This window comes from Penicillium malachiteum (genome assembly GCF_028827825.1).
Source record: "Penicillium malachiteum strain IBT 17515 chromosome Unknown utg000002l:1.0-8849297.0:1.0-8852440.0, whole genome shotgun sequence".
NCBI classification, from domain to species: Eukaryota; Fungi; Ascomycota; class Eurotiomycetes; order Eurotiales; family Aspergillaceae; genus Penicillium; species Penicillium malachiteum.
In genome coordinates this window covers 5268724-5292688 of record NW_026643095.1, presented here as the reverse complement: position 1 = coordinate 5292688, position 23965 = coordinate 5268724, and the positions used below count along the sequence as shown (strand labels likewise).

At 46.6% G+C, this 23965-nt stretch overlaps 7 protein-coding genes across 7 annotated transcripts; 4 read left to right on the top strand and 3 right to left on the bottom strand.

Moving 5' to 3' along the window:
* Positions 1-2496: 2496 nt before the first annotated feature.
* On the top strand, positions 2497-4250 carry N7483_004949 (MFS transporter; the record flags this gene model as incomplete). The annotated part of the gene is made up of 4 exons (XM_057088386.1): positions 2497-2661; positions 2728-3157; positions 3217-4094; positions 4146-4250. The coding sequence occupies 4 exons, from the start codon at positions 2497-2499 to the stop codon at positions 4248-4250; spliced, it is 1578 nt and encodes a 525-aa protein (XP_056948215.1).
* Positions 4251-4711: 461 nt separating this feature from the next.
* On the bottom strand, positions 4712-6130 carry N7483_004948 (alpha/beta hydrolase; the record flags this gene model as incomplete). The annotated part of the gene is made up of 4 exons (XM_057088385.1): positions 4712-5516; positions 5566-5674; positions 5727-5865; positions 5945-6130. 4 exons carry the CDS (start codon positions 6128-6130, stop codon positions 4712-4714), a joined length of 1239 nt encoding a protein of 412 aa, XP_056948214.1.
* An 813-nt stretch (positions 6131-6943) lies between these two features.
* N7483_004947 (cytochrome P450) lies at positions 6944-8359 on the bottom strand (the record flags this gene model as incomplete). The annotated part of the gene is made up of 3 exons (XM_057088384.1): positions 6944-7578; positions 7636-7879; positions 7979-8359. The coding sequence occupies 3 exons, from the start codon at positions 8357-8359 to the stop codon at positions 6944-6946; spliced, it is 1260 nt and encodes a 419-aa protein (XP_056948213.1).
* Positions 8360-13640: 5281 nt separating this feature from the next.
* Positions 13641-13841, top strand: N7483_004946 (uncharacterized protein; the record flags this gene model as incomplete). The annotated part of the gene is made up of 1 exon (XM_057088383.1): positions 13641-13841. One exon carries the CDS (start codon positions 13641-13643, stop codon positions 13839-13841), a length of 201 nt encoding a protein of 66 aa, XP_056948212.1.
* A 474-nt stretch (positions 13842-14315) lies between these two features.
* Positions 14316-15248, top strand: N7483_004945 (carbon-nitrogen hydrolase family protein; the record flags this gene model as incomplete). The annotated part of the gene is made up of 3 exons (XM_057088382.1): positions 14316-14370; positions 14424-14464; positions 14511-15248. The coding sequence occupies 3 exons, from the start codon at positions 14316-14318 to the stop codon at positions 15246-15248; spliced, it is 834 nt and encodes a 277-aa protein (XP_056948211.1).
* A 358-nt stretch (positions 15249-15606) lies between these two features.
* Positions 15607-16607, top strand: N7483_004944 (60S ribosomal protein eL31; the record flags this gene model as incomplete). Its single annotated transcript, XM_057088381.1, has 3 exons — positions 15607-15696; positions 16200-16274; positions 16401-16607. The coding sequence occupies 3 exons, from the start codon at positions 15607-15609 to the stop codon at positions 16605-16607; spliced, it is 372 nt and encodes a 123-aa protein (XP_056948210.1).
* Positions 16608-17298: 691 nt separating this feature from the next.
* Positions 17299-21573, bottom strand: N7483_004943 (uncharacterized protein; the record flags this gene model as incomplete). The annotated part of the gene is made up of 2 exons (XM_057088380.1): positions 17299-21037; positions 21503-21573. The coding sequence occupies 2 exons, from the start codon at positions 21571-21573 to the stop codon at positions 17299-17301; spliced, it is 3810 nt and encodes a 1269-aa protein (XP_056948209.1).
* Between the last annotated feature and the right edge of the window lie 2392 nt (positions 21574-23965).

Below are 23965 nucleotides of genomic sequence, written 5' to 3'. Positions count from 1 at the left end.
TACGAACAAGGTGAGTAATTTGTAGTTCACTCTCCTCGTGCGTACCTGCGCGACTCCACACTTTTGGCGAACGTACTCAAGGTGCAGTCATGAAATACCCGGGCTGACGTAGATCGCGCAACCCCACAGGTCCTACTCTTCTCGGTCTTCCAAGGTTGTCAACATAGCTTGGTTGAGATACGAACAAGGTGAGTAATTTGTAGTTCACTCTCCTCGTGCGTACCTGCGCGACTCCACACTTTTGGCGAACGTACTCAAGGTGCAGTCATGAAATACCCGGGCTGACGTAGATCGCGCAACCCCACAGGTCCTACTCTTCTCGGTCTTCCAAGGTTGTCAACATAGCTTGGTTGAGATACGAACAAGGTGAGTAATTTGTAGTTCACTCTCCTCGTGCGTACCTGCGCGACTCCACACTTTTGGCGAACGTACTTAAGGTGCAGTCATGAAATACCCGGGCTGACGTAGATCGCGCAACCCCACAGATCCTACCTACTCTTCTCGGCCTTGCCAACACCTGTTTGATGCGTCTGGACTTGACGCGTCTCTGTTGATGTGACCTTCCACTAAATGTTTACTCTGACATGAGCCTTCTCTACATCACGTCACTCAATCCTCAAACATCTTTGTATGTTGACATGGACTCAAAACACATCCACATCTCTGTTGATCCTTCCATCAAGATGGTTGCCTTGTTTACATGAGCCCTCTTAAAGTCTACTTCACTCACTACTCAACCCTGTTGACATGGATTCAACTCACTCTCATCACTCTATACACATTGCAATGTTGTGTGTACCTTGGCTTGATGGACTCGGATACCTTCTCTTATCCCTAGGACTTGGTGATATTTAAGTGAGCATCTAACTCGGCATTCTCCAATATCATATAGCATCTTACTAACCCTGCAGACTCTATCCACCTCCCACATTCCTCCTGGCTGCTTGGTCACCAGCCTACGACGCCTCCCTCCGAACCGTGCTCCCTGGAGCTTTCGACAATGCAGTTGGCGGCACAATCTGCAGGGCACAGAGGCACAGGGGAGAAGAAGCTTCAGTGTAAGCTGCTGTGACCGTGGCGGGTTTTGCGAAAACCTCAGGACAATCGGCACAGACGAGCTCGAGAGGAAGAATCTATGACCGTGGCGGGCTTCGCAGGCCTCAGGACAATCGGCATAGTCGGCTTCAGGACAATCAACTACGACTCACCTCATCTGGACATCCAAGGACTGTGGTTTGTCAGATATGGGAACTTTCTTCTTCGTCATTATATGACTTTCCACGTTCCCTTTCCACATCTTATCTATATCTTCGGGCACTCAATCATATATGAAGTCCACACTCCCTCCATGGGTCTTCAGCCTCTGAGTTTTGGTGACAAGGTCAGTTTCGTATACCCCCTGCAACTTGATTTGGTTATTAACAATTGATATTGCACAGGCATTCCTTGCAACTTCACCTGCTCGTGATTTACTCTCCTTGGTATCTTGTTCATAAAAGACCCAATTCAATTTTCACGATCCTTCTTCCAGCTAGTACCGCGTAAGGCTAAGTTATATCCACTTATTGGGCTTGGGGCGCCTGAAAGCTTGAGTCGTACAGAACTCAACCTAACCCTTTTTTACTGGCATTGGAGTGACCGGTTCATCTACTTTAATTCTAAGTTCCGAGGCACCAAGGGGTGGTACCTAATGTGACACATTTGCAGCATCGGAGGTTGTGCTAATCTCCGTGGATGTTAAGGAGTATAATCTGGGGTAGTACTGGGATGCACTCCATACCACCTAGTGCCCCTGAGGTTCAAGTTCAAATGTTGGGGCTTTTAATGTCCTGTTATTGCAACCTGAGCTTGATGATCATAATTCCAAGGTTATATGGTACAAATGTTAAATCTGGACTTTTCATAAGGGACTGTACCATTAAGTATCATCTTTGTTCAAGTTGTAGGTCAAGACTAGGTATAGCTAGATCCCTGTCTTCGATCCAAACTGCCGGTTCGAAGGCTTTTCGGCAATCTGAATCCCCTGCGTTAATATCTAGCCAAGAAAATAAATGAAGAAAATTCTTCTTGCGGGATGGACATTGTAACGCCAAAGCCGAGGAAGAAAGAGAATGGCATAGATTAAAAAGGATTTTGGTTGGTTGAACTTGGTTCAATGTTCGGTTCAAGCGCGTCGATTATTTCCTATTTTGGTTAGTCTATTTAGAAGATATCACGGACCTTACTCTCAACCAATCAGCAAACCTCGTGCTAGAGTAGCTTCGAAGTTGCAGTTGAAGAAAGAAGAAAGAAGATCGCGTGGCAAGTCAAAGCTTCTTCCCCTCCTGTTTTTCTGTTTTTTTCTGTTTTCCCCTCCTTTCATCTTTTATCCTCCTTTTCAGTCTCAACTTGTTTTCTTCTTTGAACGAGTTGATCTGGTTGTTGTCCGAGTACTTCTTTCTTTGTTCCCTCGATAAGCTGATAAGCACCTTCCCAGGGTGTGTGTACTTCGAACCAATGGACGTCGAAGCTTCCGCCGGGACTGTTATAAGTCCCAAAAAGGATACCAAATCTCGCGAAACATCAGTGGATGAACCCTCCCTTCATCATGGCGAGAATGATATTTTGGGAAGTGAAAATGTGGACCACGCGCTGGCAGCCAAGATGGTTCTAGTTAACGACGTGAGTTCATACATCAGATGAGAAAACCGGGGAATGTTTTTCAGCTGACTGTACTCTAATCCATAGGCCATCGATGAGATTGGATTTACCCCTCACCACTGGAAACTCTTTTGTCTGAATGGCTTTGGATATGCTGTCGACTCTTTAATCCTCCTAATCCAGTCGATCATCTCCACCCAGGCTCGATATGAGTTTCAGCCGAGTTATTCCACCGGCTTGACAATTGCCGTATATGTCGGCATGTTGATTGGCGCGATCTTTTGGGGCTTTTCAGCTGATATCGTTGGACGCCGTTTCGCCTTCAACTTCTCTCTTTTTATCTCTTCTGTTTTTACCATTGTGGCAGGCGCATCTCCAAGCTGGGTTGTTCTGGGTCTTTTTATCTGTCTCAGTGCATTTGGTGCCGGTGGTAATCTGGTACTTGACACAACCGTGTTCCTGGAGTATCTTCCCAGCAATAGACAATGGCTGCTGACTTTGATGGCGGCCTGGTGGGGTAAGCAGATAACTTTGAATGGTCCACAAACTATAACTAACATTATCTTTCCTGTTTAGGTCTCGGACAGCTGATTGCTGGATTATTCGCCTGGGCGTTCCTCCCGAACTACTCCTGCAGCGATGCGACTGACTGCACCTATGACAATAACAAAGGCTGGCGCTATGTCTGGTATACATCAGGCGCATTCGTGTTTCTCCTTTCTATCCTACGTATCACCATCATTCGACTGGAAGAGACACCCAAGTTTCTTCTCGCGGAAGGAAAGGATGAGGATGCAGTGCGGGTTCTCACTAATATCGCCAGGAAGTACGATCGCCCGTGCAGCCTAACACTGGAACGCCTTGAGGCATGCGGAGCCACCACTCAGCGCCGAGGCAGCCCAGTTGGGTTAACTCAGCGACTGATTTCCCCTCAAGAAGTGATTTTCCACTTGAAGGGTCTCTATGCGACCCGCAAAATGGCATTGTCGACTTCCTTGGTCTGGTTCTCATGGCTTCTGATCGGTCTCGCATACCCATTGTACAACGTCTTCCTGCCTACGTACCTCGCATCCCGTGGTGCTGATTTTGGAGAGACGAGTGATTACATCACTTGGCGCAACTATGCGATTAATAATACCTGCAGTATCTTCGGACCAGTTCTCGCGGGCTTCATGTGTAGCTCACCCTGGTTCTGGGGTCGACGTGGAACAATGATCATTGGTGCGCTTATTACCATGGTCTTCTTTTTCGCCTACACGCAGGTCCGCACGGAGAGTCAAAATGTGGGATTCACATGTGCAATCTCTTTTTGTCTGAATATCTACTATGGTACTCTCTATGCCTATACCCCCGAGGTCTTCCCATCGGCCCACCGAGGTACCGGCAATGGTGTGGCTATTGGGTTGAATCGTATTATGGGAATCGTTAGTGCTGTTATTGGAGCTGCGGCTGATGTGAGTTCATCCTTGATTCCTTTTTGTTGAGCAATACTAATATCGAAACAGACAAGTACCGCAGTACCAATCTACATCTGTGCTGCTTTGTATATTGTCATGGCTATTGTTGCCGTAGCTCTTCCATTTGAGCCATTTGGCCGACGAAGCAGCTAGATGATTTGTTAAAGTCATCAGCTGGCTTCTAGTTGGCTTGACACTCGCCTCTAATGATGGAATTGAATATGTATTAACATGGTGAAGCCTTGAGTGTGTATATGTGTGGTGGCGGTCCTTGGCCGGTAATTGAAGATACCCTATTTGGCATGCCTAGTGCAAGGCTGCGAACGAAGGATTGCAGATTTAAATACTGCTGGATTCCTGGCAGCTACGAGGGCTTCTGCCCGGAGTTGGGAGTTGGACTTATGAATATTATGAAAGCCGTGACATATGAAGACACGAGTCGCGCAGTGAGCATTGAATTTTATGTTCGAGTCTAAGGTAGAATAATGGCATAATGAATTCCACGGTCTTAGTACAAGCTTCCCGAGGTCCAATGTTGAATGAAATTGTAAATTGACTGCCATTGGCATCGATAAGCTTCAAAAGGCTAGCATAAAGCTCCCATATCAACACATCTATAGATTCGCCTTAGCGATTTCAATAGTATCATACCATTCCGGCGAAAAGCTCGATTTCTGCTTCGCGGACAGACTCCCCCATTCCTTCTTCACCTTATCACCATCCTCTTTCCACAGCTGCACCTCCTTCTGAATCCAAGGTCCCATAGCCTCGGCTGTTGCGCCAACCTTCTCCATGGGGAGAGTATGACTCCCCTTTTCAATAATAACATGACGAATACGATCCTTCTCAACACCACCAGAGCCTCCAAACCCTGTGCCAGTAATCTCAACCGCCTTCTCATGCACCTCAGATTGATAAATCGGGCTCCGCTCACCACTGACAAATAATGTACCCGGTGCAAGATGCGGCAGCAACTTATATCCTAAAATTGGTTCCCTCCGATAAACCTGTCGGCCCGGAATAAAAGATTCTTGTGCCTCATCACTGCTTCCATCATCACCTGCAAATTTGACTACCGTCGCAGGCTTGTGGTCCACATATGTATATGTCATTGTCTCTTGGTGCTTCGTTGTGGTCAAGGTCACCGCTCCTGGTTCCGCTGGTGTATCGGGATAGACCGTTGTAGGTAATTCCCTGTATCCGTGCTGAACCCAACGCTCAAAGGCTCGGGGATCCCATGCTCGAAGTGCTTTTTGGGATTTCTCTTTCGCTTCTTGTCGTGAGCGCCAGGTGTCGCGTTTCTCAGTGGTCATTATAATTAACATGCCGCCGCCGCCGATTCGTTGATCATCGTTCACGAATGGTTCAAGGAATATGAGTGAGGTGAATAAACGGGGATGGAAGATTGAGGCGAAGACACTGGTTGAGTTAGTTAAGCTTAGTATAGATTTAGGTGGATTGGACTAACAGTTGACCTGCACCTGCGCTGTGTCCGACTCCGATTATCGGTTGAGGCATCTTAGTGCGGAAATGAGAGATCACTTGTAGTAGATCGCGGGCATGATCGGACCAGGTGCCTGTTTTTCTTGTTACTGGAGTTCAGATATATGGATCTCTGATTATACTTACTGTCATTTCCAAGGATTTCTTCATTCAAAACACCACTGGCACCTTGATTCACGGCATCCGCCATCCAAATTCCTCGAATGCGAAACCCATCTTTCTTTGATCGAGCCAACAGATCTTCCCATAGAGGTTCATATACTTCCTACATGTGATCCCAGATGAGTGGTTGCTCTTAAATGCGGGGAGTGGCACAAGCCATATATCGTTGGGCATTTATTTACCTTAGGCAATGCAGTACCAGCAGCAGCGATCAGGGTCACATCACCAGGTTGAGGATTTGGGTTATCAATAGGAGTATACTGTTTCACGCAGAGTTTCAACTTTGCATCGGGAGTAGCTGTTGCACGAGGACTGTCACGAATATACTGGGCATCGATGACGTGTTCGGTGACCTGAAATTGATACATGATGGATAAAATAGAGCTGTATAAGGACAATTGCTAGAAGCTTGTGGCTTTGAATTACGGAGATCTCCAAAACCAAGTTGATTTCAAAGGATGAATTCGAGTTCAAAGAGAAAGTGTTTTTAAAAAGACATTGAACAATGGGGGCTATGGGTTATTGCGGAGTTAGTAGCTCCATAGTTTACGTACATTTTCTAAACTAAGACTAAATTTGGACCTCGGATACAATCTGAAAAATAAATATAAAATAAATAAAATAAAATGGGGCTTTGATCTCGGGATCGACACTCTCCCTTACCACGTACCGAACCTTATAGAAAAAAACAAAAGTATTGGTATACATAAGTATATTAAGTATGAGGTACTTTACCAACATTCTAGACTTTCTAGTGAATTTCACATGGAGTTATTAATAATAAGTTGATAGAAGAATGGCCATTTTCTATGCACGTTGATGTCACGGTAGGGGGGGGAAACTCGGTTAAACCATGAAGAAAAAAAACACGCTAAAAGGGGAAATTTTGGCCCCCAGAATCGTGGGGGCCATAATGCAGTCATTATGGATCTAATCCATTGGATTTAAACCAATGACTATCCAGGCTCATATGAGTTCCATCTTTTTTAGACCAATCAACTATGTACAGAAGTCCTTGCTCCATGCGCGTTTCACGTTCAAATTTCATCACCCTCGTACCCTTCGTATAAGGTAGTAACCACACAATCCAACCTAGGTAGATTATACCTAGACCAAGAAAAAAATATCTAAGAAAAAAAGAAAAAGATTTAATAAAACAGAGAAAAAAAAAGAGAAAATGTTTAGACCTTTTGTGCAGGTCTAAACTGAATAAAAGGACCCTCCGCGATGGCAGTCATCCATCCAATAATCTCATAATCACAGTCATGTCGTTGGCCGTGGCAACAAGTCGCTTCCGGTGCCAACCGCATATCATATTTCCACAACGTCCTCCCAAGTGTAACCAGAAGTTCCGCCCAAGCTAACTTGAACCCGACACAGGACCTCGGTCCGATACCAAAGGGTACAAATGCTTGCTTAGCCAATTTCACACTTTCCTCGGTGACTCCATTTGCGGGGTCAACGATCCATCGGGATGGACGGAATTCCGAAGGTGCGTCGAAGTATTTTGGGCTGCGATGGATAGAGTAACATGTGACACCTACTATGAAACCCTTGGGAATGTAGTTGCCATCTATCATGGCGCCGCCTTCTTTGATTTCGCGGGGGAGCATGCTAGGGACGGAGGGGGCTAATCGGAGGGCTTCGTTGATGCATGCGATAAGGAATGTGCATGAGTTGAGGGTCTCTCCCGTGCATATCTCTTCTTCGGAGTTGAACTTCGACCGAACCTCCTTGATGACGCGAGCAAGCATATCGGGGTGGTGGGCAAGGTAGAAGAATGTCGCACTCATTGTGGTGGATGTAGTGTCGGAACCTGAGGGAATTGGTTACTATTGGATGCATGCAATGGGGCAAACATATCAGGGCTTACCAGCAAACAATAACAACCATGATTCGAGCCAGAGGTCCTTCGGCGTAAAGGACATACCTGTCTCGGGATCACTGGCGTTCATCATGGTGTAAAATGCATCCTTTTGTTTGATGTTGTTGCCAAGCTGCAGTCGTGCATCTGTAGCCTTCTTCACCCATGTTCCTGATGCAAGTATCGTCTTGTACTGGGGTGCGAGGAACATCTGATCCAGCTTCCAGTTGAACACTTTGGGCTGGGTCATACACTAAAGAGGGGAAAAAATCGATTGTTAGCAACATACACATGTGCATGATGCAATAAATATGCCATTACTGGGATCATATTGTTTGTTAGGTATACATACCACGGAATTTCTTTTCGAAATGACCTTCATCGCTGACAAAAACCAGCGCTGGTCCGGCGAGTTCAGCATATCAAAGTCATTGCCATAGCATAGATCGGAGATAATGTCAAAAGCCAGATGCAGACACATGGCATTCATGTCTTTCGTAGAACCCCATCCATCCTTATCTTGAGGTTCAATGTTATCATTCACAGCAAGGAGCTTGATGAAGTCTCGAACATTCGTAAGAAATCGCTCTTCGATAGTTTTCAAACCTTGGTCGGAGAAGACCTGGCTCATAATATTCCGCTTGAATCGGTGGACTTGCTTATCAATAGCGTTGATCGTGTTCGGAGTTTTTCGGCTTGCACTGAAGGAAGTATATCCCTCAGCCTTCTGCATGTTTGCATTGAGTGCGCCGATTGTCTTCAAGGCAGTGTGTGTGGAGAAGCATAGAGTGTTAGGTCCAGTTCGAATAACGTCGCCTGAAATGAATCCATGGATTAGTTTCAGATTCCATTGGTGGTTTAGGTCGCGGGTTCACATACCATATTTTGCGTGCCATTTGCAATTATTAGCATGGAGATCTCCTCTCCATGCAAATATGGTGCCATACCAATTGGTAATGGCAGCTAGTCGAGGTCCGGGGTATTTTGCAAGAGGATGAAAGAATAAACGATAAACTGCCTTGGAGATCCCCTATAGCAAATTATGGTCAGCTTCAAGTTTCAGAATATGCACATTTGCAGATCAAGTGTTGGACCCCAATGTCCACAAAGCTGACATACATATAAAATACAGGCAAGTATTAAGAATCCCACTGATTGTAAGGCCATATTCTACTCATACATGGGGGTTTTCCGGTGGGGTCGAAGGAATGAAGAGGGGGAAAGGGAGGAGAAGTATGAGAGAATGAGAGAAATCGACGTATTTTCAGACCAGAGCCACCGATCAGCATGGGAGGATCCGAAGAGTCATCTTATATACACGTGGATATGGTTTTAGAACATGAAGATCGTTTAGGAAGTCCTGCCACGTTTTAGAATTTTAATATCGGATTTATTTTATTCATTTTATTAAATTTATTTTTTCATTTTATTATTATTATTATCTTATTTTATTTTCTCAGCACCATCAATAAGAGAAGCTGCATGTCTAATTGGGTACAGGGCTTTGGGCCTTGATCGAAAAGTCCGCAGCACGGGCACTGTGGTACTCTGGCACACTGACACGGCTCATGCCCCACTAGTATACATGTGGTAGCGAATAAACCTCTGGTTTTGAGACCCTAAAGAGAACTAAACAGAACGGAAGGAACAAAGAGAAAGTTTAGGGTATCTTGCATGACGTTGTCTTTGGTGGAACTGCTAAGATCCACTATTATCAAGGCGGGTCGAACTGGGTCGAACTGGGTCTAAATGGGTCTAATTAGGTCTAAAGGGACTTCACCAATTTGCGCTTGGCGTTAGTAGGTTTGAGTTCAAAAGGCTACTCCGTAGATTGTTATTCATTTCTAAAAACACTTGGGTTATTCAATGCGAATAAGACTGTGGAGTGCCATTCTAATTCGACTAAAACCTCCGTCAAGCGCCACCGATTTTCTGCAGACATTGATAGGTGCCCAGGTGTTCCCCCCTTGAATGCCAATTATAATTACACATTTTACACATCCGAGTCTGAATATTCCATTTCAAAATTAAGCATCCCTTGCTTATTATAATGTAACCTCGTGTGAAAATGAATTGATAATGAAAAAAATGAGAATGGGAGAACTTCTCATTATATCTCAGAATTCTCTCATTTTCCCACTTTGGTAAGATCATTTTGACGCTAAAATCAATTCAGATGTTGATATCCACTTTCCCAAAATGGCATACAAGATGTCACTACCTTGGAAGTTCAGTTGTTGCGCTTGTTGCGCACGGAGCATAAGTTTTGTATTTAACTTCTCCCATACAAGGAAATATTTGCGGCAGATTAATCCTATTATCCTACTAAATTCCATGCCCCTCCCATGACATGTGGAATTTCCCACGGAGTACATATCCGGCTTATCCGTAATTGAAAAATGTTCTCGATTCCCACATCTGCCCCCACCGCTCATCAGTGGGGGAAAAGCGTGGCAGTTGCATCCGAGCCCATGCGAAAACCACATGGGCATGAGATTCCGGCATCTCCTAAATCCTCTGAGGCTGAAATTAGCTAAAGGGGGATGTGATAGACAAGGGTGATTCCTTCAGCAAAAACTTTATTTGATTAGGCCTTTCCATCACATTACTCCTCCGATCCTGCTTAGTACGAGGTACGGTCCGTATGGAGCACTTGGTCCAAACTTGAGGAATCTGTAGATCTCAAGTGAACCCATGGATCGCAATATTTCTACTCCATATCAGCTGGACCATAACACGAAGCACTTGAGACTAGTTGTAAAGTAATTTATCAGTAACACGCGATATTGAAGTAGCGTTGAAAGAGAGAAATTGTGGCCCCCTGGATCCCTGCACGTAATGCCGAATCACGTACTTGTGTAAATACTAGTATGCCCTAGACGTTCCCAGGTGCCCCCTTCCATCCCACCTTGTCTGCCCAGGTGATTCATGATACACACCTGAGTAAGACCAGGTTTCCAACCATTCTACTTTATATTCCGGAGTTTCTTCTACAAAAGGAATCAGCCACAATCCTTTCGCTATGGATGACCGAGAATAATCACAACCATTTCAAAACTCTTCTAATCGAAGGATTCCAACACTAATGCACGCTTTCTTCCGACACGTGGAGATCCTTGTACCCATGTGGTCAACATATTTCGCGCGGTCCAAAGGTACCGTGGGTGGAGTTCAACTTGTCCATGTAAGATATCCCAAAATGATACCACTCAGTTGCTATGTGAACCTCGGGGATAACAGGAAAGTGGGAACCATAGTGACATGAACCATGGTCTAGACGTTTGTAGGGCGGTTGAAACAGCGGTTCGATTTCCCGTTCCCATCCCGTCGATGGTTCGATAAGCGATCCACTTTCCAGCTCAGGTCAGAATGTGCACTCCTACTCCACTATTTTCTGTTCAGGTGGGCGCTTACGAGCACCGAGATTCTTAACATGGTACAATATGTGATATGGACTGTGTGGACTGGTAGATTTTTCAGATCGGTCAACTGGTGACCAATTCTCTTACCACACCTGAGGTTGTCATGTGGTCGTAAGCACATCAGACGATATATTTACTGTGTTTACACTGGATTTTGGACTAAAGCAAATCACTAACTCGATACGGCCCTATTAACCAAACTAATAAAGAAAAAAAATTAAGCGACTTAATTTCGAGTCAGACACCAGAATGAGACCCGCCAAATTGACGCTAGACAAGGATGCTGACGAGACATCCTCTGCGGAACAATCCCGTTTACAGCCCCCGGGGCCTGTATGGAGTACTCCACCCTCCACCCTCCACCACTTCATACGGAGTACGGAGTAATTTGACATCTGGAAGTATCAGGTTCGGAAATCAAAAATCAAAAATGAAAAAAAAACGCCTCGCAAGCCACTCCCAAGACTGGTGGCTTGCGAATCGTATGAGGAGTATAAAGTTCCCGCCCACTGCAAAAAAGCACAGACTCATCTACCTAGGTACTCCGTAATGTACCTTTGTCATGAATCCTTTTCCCACTATGATTTAGTCGATCCTTGCGGCTATGGGTAATTTGAATCTGGCGAATAAGATCTATTCTATGGACTATTCAGGATGAACTTGAACACAAAAATAGCGGTGATGAAATACTTGAATGAACAACGGTTCAAAAAGACCCTCCATCGTGATGAATTGGGTATACATACAGCCATTCAGAAACTCAGTCGACCCCGCTGTTGATCACTTCTAGTAACAAGATCGGCTGAAATCGAGTGACGTCGTTTGCGGCGATGCTAAACGCAATAAGTTAACTCCTCCATAGCCTCTCTTAGTTAGGTGGGGTGCATTTGCTTGAATCGGTCCTCTCATCTTGGTACCAGATACTATGCGCGCGGCGCTCAAACCGCTTAGGCGTAGTACGCGTCCGGGAAAAACCTATGCGTTGTGTCGGATAAGAACACTAATAGCAACAAAGATGCAGACTCACGTCATAGAGGCCCCGGGGTCCGGTCTTTCTCAAAACGCTCCGAACAGGGAGTATACACCGAGCTATGCATCCATAAAAAAAATTTGCCGAACACCCGCGTGATTTTAATTTAATCTAATTTAATTTAACTAGTTTATTTTTATTTAAATAAACTAGTGTTCATCATGCCCGTGCTTCTATCCTTATCTCGGCTCGCGGAGTAAACCCCTGGAGGAATAGTGTACATTATTTCAAGTTTATACTAGCATCGCTCAATGGCCTCTATTGAGCCACCTGGGCAGTGTTAACTTGGTTCTATATGATACGCTCAAACTTCAAGCCCTTGAGGTCATTGCGAAAATGAACACGTCACTTTTGAGATGAAAGAAAAGCAGAATATGTACTTCAAAGAATAAACAATACAGTACTAGTAAATCCACATTGTCGCTGATCCTCATTTTCTCCATACCAGTAGGATATTTCCGGCTTATCCCGCATTAACTTCGGCTATGTGTACAAGCGTCTCATCCTTTGCGGCCCTCCGGCTGGAGACCGTGGGAGTTTCCTGATACAAGTTTGAAGTACGGAGCACTATGTGGCACTGGCACCGTTTCAAGTGGGTCTGGATATTGATTGAATTGATTCTAGGCTGCTAGATTTCAGTGCCACTGTGCTTCATACTGAGCTTCTATGAACACTGCACATGTGAAGTTCCGATAGAATAACTACCTAGGTACTTTCAGGGGATGATGTTTCGAGTATACTATTTTTAAGACAATCTGAACATATGATTCAATTTGTTGAAAACTATCGCGCTTTGTACTATATGTAGACCTGGTGCTAGTATTGCCTCTAGTATTGCCACGGATCTGTTTAAATGTTTACTAGAACTAGTTACTTGCCCGACAGGAGCTCGGACTTCAAGTGCTGCACATGTAGAAACAGGAAGTCTCAGATGTGATTCAATGTTTTCAGGTTCTAGAGTTAATTGACATTAATTTTCCAGAAAGAAATCAAAATGGTGCCACGATTGTATAAAATCCATGCATCAATATTAGTACGAGGTAAATGCCCTGATCTACAGCCCCTTGCAAACCTAACATTGCCACTGCCAGGTGTCAATGCCAGTGGAGTATCCAAGAGTCCAAGAGTCCAAGACTACCAAGATGAATCATGATGCACCAACTTAGGCATCATCAAAATTCGGTGAAGCCCGTGTATGTACGGTGTAAATCTTGATTGTAGATCGTTGAACAGCAAATCCATTCATCTATCTGGCTCGAACCAAGATATTTCACCTACGTGTCCAGACTAAAGTGCTTAGTGACGCCTGCCGCCATCGCAGAAAGCATAGAGATATTGAACTTTCCTTTAAACTCAGTCCCGACATCCAAAAGACTCTCAGACCCTTGCTTGAATGGATTCGCTGGAATACGAGGTCTGCTTTACTCTTCAAGCTTCAAGGCATGAGGAGACGCGAGAGGACCATGCAGAAGCTAAGTAGCAGAGCTTCTGAGAATGAATACCCAAACTTATCGCTTTTCCAATAGTCGAACCAAGCGTTCGCCCACTTGAGCTATGTCTACATGAACGGAGAACGAGTCAACCCTCCTGTCGACGAATGTGGCAAGGATATTGCGATCTTTGTTGATCAACACTGCAAATCGGTCCAAAATGTCATGGTGCCGATCTACCGCTTGGCTTTCCAGATTCAATATGATCTGTCAATCACTTCAGGGCAACGGGCTCAACTTGCAAGAACTGGCGCAGAGTTCACTGTCAACTAGATTTCTCTCCTTCGGTCGACTTTAGTAGCGAGTATGACTTACGAAGAGGACTTGAAGATCAATTACTTGGCCCACCGAAGCAGAGTGTCGCTCAGGAACCAGTGATTATGGTACGGAATACTTTTACTCACTCCGAGTCTCAAAAATGACTAAGATCTGACAGGTTCAATAGACCTATGCGGCTATGCTCATGTGGTCACCTACCCCAGGATTCGAAGTAAAGAGAAGCATTATAGGAGTTTTCGACGCATAATTATTCTTGTCATGAGTATGCCCATTTTATTTGACACATGATAATATTTCAGACATCAAATCTACCTGGTCAGATTCTTGTTCTCTTTTAATACTCGTTCCCATATTCCGGTTATCTATGGCGGCAATGACCGGTCTTATCGGAGACAATGGCTCCCCGCACACGACCCCAATTCCCTATTACGCCACTCCTCTCCTCTCTGAACTCACCACATCACCAACATGACTACCTTTCTAAAGAAGCCTCTCAAGCTAGCTCTTGTGCAGCTTGCTTCCGGTGATCAACACTTGAACTATCTCTCCTCAATTTCCCCAACTAATTTCCTTCAGGTGCCGACAAGGCCGTCAACCTTTCGCATGCCCGGAGCAAGGTCCTTGAAGCCGCTAAAGCGGGCGCACGCTTGATCGTCCTTCCAGAGTGTTTCAACTCTCCCTACGGCACACAATATTTCCCTAAATACGCCGAGACGCTTCATCCCTCCCCTCCCACGCAAGAACAATCCCCCCTCGTTTCACGCGCTATCGGCTATCGCAGCCGAGGCCAACGCATACCTAGTCGGTGGTAGTATCCCTGAACTTGAGCCCTCTACGAAGAAGTACTACAATACCTCTTTGGTATTCTCGCCAACGGGCTCATTGATCGGTACTCATCGCAAGACACATCTATTCGATATCGATATCCCAGGCAAGATCACGTTTAAGGAGAGTGATGTTCTCTCGCCCGGTAACCAATTGACCGTGGTTGATCTACCAGAATATGGAAAGATTGGTCTGGCCATCTGCTACGATATTCGTTTCCCAGAGGCTGCAATGATTGCTGCGCGTAAGGGTGCCTTCCTGCTTGTTTACCCGGGCGCTTTCAACACGACTACCGGGCCACTTCACTGGTCTTTGCTTGGTCGGGCTCGTGCGGTCGATAATCAGTCTTATGTTGCGCTCTGTAGTCCGTCTCGGGATCTGGAGTCAACATATCATGCCTATGGACATAGTTTAATTATTGATCCTAGTGCTAAGGTCTTGACGGAGGCGGAAGAAAAGGAGACGATCATCTATGCGGATTTGGATAATGATGCTATTGTTGACATTCGCAAGAGTATCCCTATCTACACTCAGCGTCGATTTGATGTTTACCCCGATGTGAGCGAGTCACAATAGATTACTTAGTGGATCAGATATAGATGAGGGTTTTATGATTTACATTTTCCCATATTTAGCTCGAGTCTTGTAGACTGTAGACCATGTAACTAGTTAAATGGTACATTGGTGCCTGACGGATCAGGCATTTACTTTACACCTTAATTCCATGGCGGAAAGGGGACAAGCTTAGTCAGGTGGTTCTCCACCAATCACAGTCCACCCACAGCCTTAAGCGAGCCACAATCAATCCCGCGGCCACAAATCGTGAATTTCCACTCATCGACCAACCATCCGCCCACAGTCGACACCGAACCCATCAGTCAGTTTTTTCCCATACATTTCCTCCCTTTTACACACAATTAACACCGTCGCAGAGATGTCCAACGTCCAGCAGACCGGCAAGAAGCAGCGTTCGGCTATCGCCGACGTGGTGACCCGCGAGTACACCATCAACCTGCACAAGAGAGTATGTTGAAACCCGAACCCGAAACCTTTTTACCTTCGACGAGACTGTGAAGGATCTGTGGAGGCACAATACTTGGATTTGGACAGAGAACGCCTCGCCCCTGAAAATGGGAGCGCGGTTATCAAAATTCTTCGAGAGGTTTTTTTTGGAGGGTTGTCTTGTCGCATGGCAATTTTAAGTTGAGTGATGGGTCGGAATTCCTATACGGAATTCTCTCTTATCTACTCAACTTAGAATCCATGCCAGACCTCTCGAAATAGGATCTGTGGGAAACCGCAGAACTAACTCGTCTCAACATGTGAAAATTTGAAATACAATTTTGCAGTTGACCTTTCCATTCCCTATAAACGGGAATTGGAATCCAGAAAGAACAGAAAACACAAAAGAAGAATTAGTTTGATGAAGTCCACCTCTATGGCCGAAACCAGAAACATCGCAGAGCTTGATCTCTACAAGATGGCATTCGGGCGGAAGACTGATTATTACTTCTTTTGGGAATTTAGTGCCACGGTGTTAGCTTCAAGAAGCGTGCTCCTCGTGCCATCAAGGAGATCCGTGCTTTCGCCGAGCGTGCTATGGTAAGTCTTTTTTTTTACTATCCCCTTTCTCCTCCGGTTTCCATTGGGAGCCGGAGTTTATCGCGGTCACGGTCTGTGACTCGCGTATGATTTCGATTACTAACTTTGTGTTCTTCAATCGTATAGGGCACCAAGGACGTTCGCCTCGACCCCCAGCTGAACAAGAAGGTCTGGGAGGCCGGTATCAAGGGTGTTCCTTTCCGTCTCCGCGTTCGCATCTCCCGCAAGCGTAACGACGAGGAGGGTGCTGAGGAGCGTCTGTACTCCCACGTCCAGGCTGTCAACGTCAAGGACCCCAAGGGTCTGCACACCACCAACGTCGATGACGCTTAAATGAGGTGCCCCTTGTCGTTGTCTTCGCTTCTATGATTCCATGTTAAACTTGGGGTTCGGTCGGGACTTTTTAAAATAAAAATACCTTTTTTCTTCCACAGATCTTTTACTTGCTTTGTATACTTTTAATTGTAGTGAGATCCCCAAGCTTAGGTGCAATATTGTAGCAACCAGTGACTCGGTGACTTGTGTGGCCCACATGAGGTTCTGGCATGCTGACCAAATTTCGAAGGATCATGACCACAATAATGACTTGAAGTCTAACGGTAAAACACTACAGAGGGATTCACTAGAGATCTGGCTAAAGGTCCATAATAGCTTACTTACTACATGAAACTAAAGAAGCTACTATAAAACTGGAAGTTTCGAATTGTAAAAAGCGGACATTCCCGGACAGATGTCATTAGATGCAATTGCACAGCTCAATGGCGATGTGCCATCCAAACAGCTAAGTACACAATTGCAAAAGAAATGTAAAAATAAAACCCGGGGAAAGAAAACATTTTCGCCAGATGCATATGGCAAGAACAAAAACTGGAGAAAGGGCAGAGAAAAAGGGCAACATGATGAACAACTCCGATGATGATATCGTACAGTACATGAAGTAAAAGATCTAGTGGACTTTGACAGCCTCACTTTTCAATCACGATGAAATTGGGGGCTTTTGGGGGGGAAGAAAAAACTGCAACATCTAGTTCTTGATGGCCTCGACCTTCTCATGGAAGGACTGGGCGATTTCCACCTTAACACGAATAGCCCACTGCTCAGGGTCGCCACCTGCCTGGGGGACGAAGAACTGAACGGAATTCTTGTTGGTGAATTTGTATTCGATCTCCTTCTTGAGGAGTGCATTGAGGATGATAGAGCCACTTGGGTCCGCACGGAGAACGATTCGGGCACGACCGCTCTGATTCACAAGGAGGTTCGCAAATCCAGTACCCTGGGACTCCCAGCCCTTACCCTTAGCGAGCTTGAAAGCACGAGCACGGCACTGGAAGACGGATTCTTCGCCTGTTTCTCCACCGGCTGTTTCTGCCAAGTTGAAGTAAGCACCGGGACCGAGTTCTTCATCGGTGGGCTCGGCGGGTTTGGTTTCAGTGGGTTTGTTTTCAGTAGTCTTGTTTTCGGTGGTTTTATTCTCAGAGGTCTCGGCACCAGAGAACTTGATGGGCGAATTTGGCTTCCAGGTGTTATCAGCCGGCGCGGGTGTAGTGGACGCTCCAAACAGGTTTGACTTTGGCGCGGGTGTAGTGGACGCTCCAAACAGGTTTGACTTTGGCGCGGTTGTAGTAGACGCTCCAAACATGGACGGTTTTGGCGTGGATGTAGATGCCCCAAACAGGGTTGAGTTCGCCGCAGGCTTAGATGCTCCGAATGTAGACGCTCCGAATGGAGATGGAACCGGTGCAGGTGTGGATGAGAACACGGATGGGGTCGGCGCAGGCGAAGATGTTGCGGCGAGCATGGATGGAGTTGCTGCAGTGGGAGTTGCTGCGAACAGGGAGTTATTTCCGAAGGAAGTGGAAGTAGAAGTATTGATAGACCCAAATGGATTGGCCTTGGAAGTAGCCGACGCCGATTCCTGTGTAGGAGCTGGGGATTTGATTCGAGCAAAGAGATCGTCGGTCTTAGTTCGCTTAGATGCTTCCGTATCTTCCGAAGCCTCTTCTGAAGCCTGACGCTTGGACAAAGTAGGCCTGTCCTCGTCATCAGATGCATCGCTGTCCTTTGAATCATCTGCAGGTTGAGGCGTAGCAGTGATGCGACCAAAGATATTCTCTGAGTTTGTGAGAGGACGACTGGATGATTCAAATATCGAGGCAGCCGGGGATGGCGCCGAAGACGGAGCGGGTGATTGAGTGGCTGCAGGAGACTTCTCCATAGAGGTAGACGCAGCAGGGGCTACCATAGGTAGCTTAGACTCATTATCATCAACCAACTGGAACCCTTTGCCCTCAACAAACACAGACTTCTTTCCAGTTGCAACGCCAATCTTTGCGCGCTTCTTTTCTTGTTCCTCGGCATCGCGACGTTCCCATTCTTCCTCGTCGTCCTCATCAGAATCGAAATCTTCCGCTTTGCGCTTAGCCTTTTCTGCCGCCGCACTTTGAGCTGCCTTCTTCGCAAATTGCGCCATGAAGTCGCCGCCAGAACCACTGCCAAATTTCGGCAGTGCAGGAGCTGCGGGAGGAGTGAATGTGGGAGTTGTAGTAGGGGCTGCAAATTTAGGAGCTGCAGAAGAAGCTGCAGAATCACTAGGGGCAGGAGCGGCGGAGTTCAGTGGCTTTGGGGAAGAAACGGCCGTAGCATCATTCTTGTTCGTAGGAACAGAAGATGGCTTTGCAAAAAGGCTAGAGGTTGCAGGAGTTTTGGTGCCGTTGGTGTTGCCGTTAGCTTGCACCTCAGCTGTTGCTGGATGCTGCTTCTTAGGGGGAACTGGGACCTCGGGATGGGTATAGAGATGTGTGGCAGGAGGCATGTGCTCCGGTCGCTTCTGAACTGGAAGACCAAGCGACCAGCGAACTCTCATGTAAAAGAGAATAGTGTTATCAAACAGGTGCTCTCCAGGTTCAAGTGCGGCAATCTGCGCCTTGAAAGACTGGTCCAGGGTGCGGACCTTCCACATAAGTTCACATTCATCCTGAAGTTCTGGGGACAGATCGCGGAAATTAGGCATCGGAATATCGCCGTAGGGTTTGCCGTTCACAACTGGCGCCTTGTATGTGCCGGGCTTTGGTGTCCAGTTATGCGGGTTTGCCGTAGGGGCTCCGGGGCCACCGGGATTTAGAGTAGAAAAAATATTCAAGGGGCGGCCGTCGGCGTAAGTCACTGGTGCAGGCTCTGCGGCTTTCTCGGACGAGAATGCATTGCCAGGAGCGGATGAGGCGGGTGTAGATGGTGGCATATTTCCAACGGATTCCTTCTTTGCAGATCCCTGGTCCACGGCGGGTTTCTGTCCAAACATGTTGAAGCTGGATGACGCAGATGCCGCTGGGGTCTCAGCTGAAGCTGGTTTGGGTGCGAAGATGTTGGCGGAGGTTTTTTGCTCCGCAGCTGGCTTAGGAGAAGAGATGTTACCAAAAGCTTTCTGAGGGGCTGCAGTGGATCCGTTGGTAACTGGGCTCTGTCCAAAGATGTTACTCTGCGAACCTTGTGCAGACGAAGAGCCAAAAAGGCTAGAGACCGCTGGCTGTGAAGCGGAGGCTCCAAATAGAGAGGTAGGTGCTGCAGCCGTCTTTTCTGAGGCTGATGGAAGGGAAGATTTGTTGGATGAAGTATCTTCTGTAGGCTTTGGTGCAAAAATGTTGCTTGGTGCTGACTGCTCAGCGGGCTTGGGCGCAAAAGGATTTGGTGAGGCGGCAGGAGTACTTCCAAAAATGGAAGAGAGAGATGGACTGGGTTGAGTTGAATCTTGGGCCGCCTTCACTTCCTTTGGTTCAGCTGGTTTAGATGTCACCGGAGTGAATGAGAACCCAGTATTCACTTCTTTTGGTTCGGCTAGTTTGGATGTCACCGGAGTGAATGAGAACCCAGCATTCACTTCCTTTTCAGCGGGTTTGGATGTCACTGGAGTGAATGAGAATCCGGTAGTAGCACCCATTGCGGGGGCGTCTTTCTTCTCGGACTCAGAGGGCACAGAAGTTGAAGGGGTGGATTGGAAAAGTGAGCCAAATGGCTTTGCAGGTGTAGAAGTTGCAGCCGAGATGGAGTTAATAGCTGATGATCCGAAGATCGTCGAAGGGGCCGAAGTGAGAGATGGGGTAGTTGTTGGTGGCAAGGAAGTTCCGAATGCCTGTGAAGGTGTAGATACAGCTGGCGTAGCAGATGGCTTAGGGGCAAACACGTTGGGCGTGCTGGATGCGTCCGAGTTACCAAAGATGTTTCGATTCTGGAAGGATGTTTGGTTCAAAGCAGAATTCTTAGGCTTCGAATCAGGGGACATTTGCATCGAATCTGCGACGGGATTGGCGCTGGAATTGTTCGCAGCTGACGGGCCAAACAGGTTGCTGGCAGTAGTCGAGCTTGGATTCTGCTGGCCGCCAAACACGCCGGATGAGAAGGAGGTTTGTTGAGGAGTAGATTGGCTTGCGCCAGCTCCCGCTCCACCAAATGAGAATGCCGTGCTTTGTGCGGGTTGGGATGAAGGAGGGATAGTGGCACCGAAGGAGCTACTCGCAAACGGATTAGTTGAAGGGGCAGAGTCGGTGCTGCCAAAAGATGAGCCAGTAAAGTTGAAGCTCGGTTGGCTACTACCCCCGAATGAAAACGGCGCTGGATTACTTTGCGCAGGCTGGCTTGGAGGGAAGCTCTGGCTCTGCCCAAAAGAGAACCCGGCCGGTTGATCTGTCGGAGCTGTGAATCCTGAAGAAAAACCTGGAGCGGCTGGAGCAGCCGTAGTAGGACGCGGGCGCTTGCGAACGTCCTTGATTCTATGGTCGTTGTTGTCAGTCAACTCGCTCGAGGGCTTGCGTTTAGATATCTCAACAGTACAAAACAGACGAAACAAGCCAAAAAGCGACAGAGGGGAGAAGTGGTTTGGGGGGAAGGGGTACACACTTCAAGGGCAATGTAGACAAAAGGGTGGGGAGGGGCAAAGGAGAGAAGAGAGGTGAGGTGAAGTGAAGTAAAAAAAGTAGGTTGGAAGGACGGACGACAACAACAACAACAACACGATCACAGCGACGGCGACACGAGTTCTCGAACTGAAACCCAATATTGCCCTATCTCAACACGATGTGTTCCTTCACCATAAAAACTTATCTTATCCAGATAGGGCAAATATATTCAATTCACTGCCACCATGCGACGTAAGATCACGTCTTGATTGTCCTTCCCAGTATGCTAATATGCCAACCCTCCTCGGTTCAAGTCTCGTAAAAGAACGTTTCACTTACTTTCTGCTTGCCAGCTGAGCAGCTGTTGCCCGTTGGGGCTTGTCGTCTGGGGTACCAGGCATCCCGTTCATGTTGTATTCTTCTCTGCGCATATGCGGACCTTCCGCCCCGCGTTTCGACATCTACAGCGGTAGATATTAGGTTTGGTCCAAGGATGTTCCAAGCTTAATATGCACAATGGCAAATCGCGAGGAACTAGATGCACCCCTTCTTCAAGACCGATGACGATCTTTCGATTGGAATCTGGACATGCACGACAGCACTTTCCAGATTTCGAAACACGAATGAGCTTTTAGCTCCTGTCAATCGACAATCAAATTTTCGACCTTTATGTTTGCGCTTCGATGACGAACGACACTCGGTTTCCTCGAGCCTCCGGATGTGCTGGAGGTCAGGTGGGCTTCCAAACTCCCTGACAATGAGGGGATTTCTAGCAAACGGCTTTCACGGCGACTTCGAATGACGCGATGGAGTAGGAATAAAGGTAACTCTATTGTCAAGTGGGACGGACTCGATAGGAGTGGAGTATGATATGGCGTGGGCTTGACACGGACTTAATCGCGACCCGTCGCGCAAGCTGACTTCGGATAGTCACCAGGGTCAAATGTAAAGGGATAGGGGATGTGAAGTGGTAAGACAAGCTCTCTTGGGGAGAAAGAAAAGCTTCTCTAAGAGGGGGATGGAGGTTGAAGAAAGAAGTGACCCTGGTCTTGGAATTTATTTTTTTTTGTTGGTCGCGGAAAACACCTGGAGGCAAGAACATCGACGCAGAAAAATCCAGGTCACGTGGTATTTCTTGGCAACAACAACCTGAGGTGGGGAGTGATCAAAGCGCCTATGTACGCAAGGTCATCTCATTTAAGATCAGAATATTGGAACTGGTGGTATTTGCATCAGATGAAGTGTGATTTTCCAAGCAGACTAAGAAAGATAACCCCTCATGACGTTGCAGGAAATTTCCACCTTAAGCCTGTAGGCTGCGTATTCCCGAGGTTCCGTGCACAAGTACTTGAGGTTGAAGCATCCCAGTGACAAACTACGAAGCTGAACGATAAATGGATTCTAGTGCTCGGCTGATTATTATCGGAGGAATCCTTTAAAAATTCAAATCTCATTTTGCCATTCTCGTTCAAGTTTATCCTTGGCCCTTAGTACTAGTACCTACCTGGGTAGTAGCTCCAAGTTATGCCAGTAGTCACTCGCAAGATATATGTAGTATGATATATGTACTACTATCGAATCCATTCAAGTTCAAACGTTCAACATTGCCAGTGGAAGCCCTGGAGTTCGACATTATGACAGCACATGTGCAGTACCAACCTTCCAACCGAGCACTTGATTACTATGATGAACACTGGCATATACATACTAGTACTAGCCTGAGGTGACTGGCGCCCTGCGGTCTTGACGTTCACCTGGGCAAGTTGATGACCACACAGTACTCCTGAGCCCTAAGGCATCAATGGAGACCAGCAGTGCTCAAGTGGGGAACCAAGTTTAATGCAAACTTCCAAGCTTGGAATGTTTGCACCCACCTGGGTAGGCCTACAACCTTCTTAGCACTTGAGGTAAGGCAACAATCTCAGGCTCCAACATGAATCTCTACTCAATACAAATTTCAACTCCCTGCCCAGGGGGGATTCGTGATATGCACTCCGGGCTGCTTTGGGTGCCTGCTAGTGAGAAGCTAGTAGAAACCCGAAAATTGATAACACGAGGAGACCATGTCCAGGTGCTATTATGTCAACTGGTCTTAGGACAACCTGGAGCCAACCTTGGATGTGGTTCTGGTTCTGTCTCAACGTGGGTGTGTCAATAGAAACATTGACTACAACTGGAAATTCCCTTTTGCATTGTTTTAAGAAACTCCAGATGTCCTAGGCTCCTAGACATCTATCGAAACAAGGGAATCCGGAATCATGTCCAAGTGGATCATGATTGATCTATCTTTATTTTATTTTATTTTTCCTTGCTTCAAATGTTCATAACCAGATCCCATACATTGATACGTTGTGGATGCTTGGTAGCGGGTCGTTTCCAACTTCAACTATGGAGTACGATCTGGACAATTTTAATCGCCAGAGATTTTAGATGTGCTTAAATGATGTTTCAAATACTTACTGGTCTGCAGGTTTGATGGTTCCCGTTCATTTGTTCCAGCGCCAAATGGAACATAGCGTTCGTCACCATCAGCCACGAGCGCTTGCATGCTATTTCTAAACTATGGTGAGACCAGGTGGATTCATGATCGGGCAGCCAATTTTGGTATTTTGGTATGTATTCAGATCCAAATTCTTCTGTTCACACACAAACTTGAAATGGATACTCGTAGCCCTACCTCTAACCTAACTTGGAGTGATTGTAGCTGGTGATTATTTGAGTACACCAATCGGGAGACCAAGAAGAAGAAGAGGAGTTGCGGGAAGCACAGTCTTCAGATGACCCACCCTGTTTTTGGTAGAA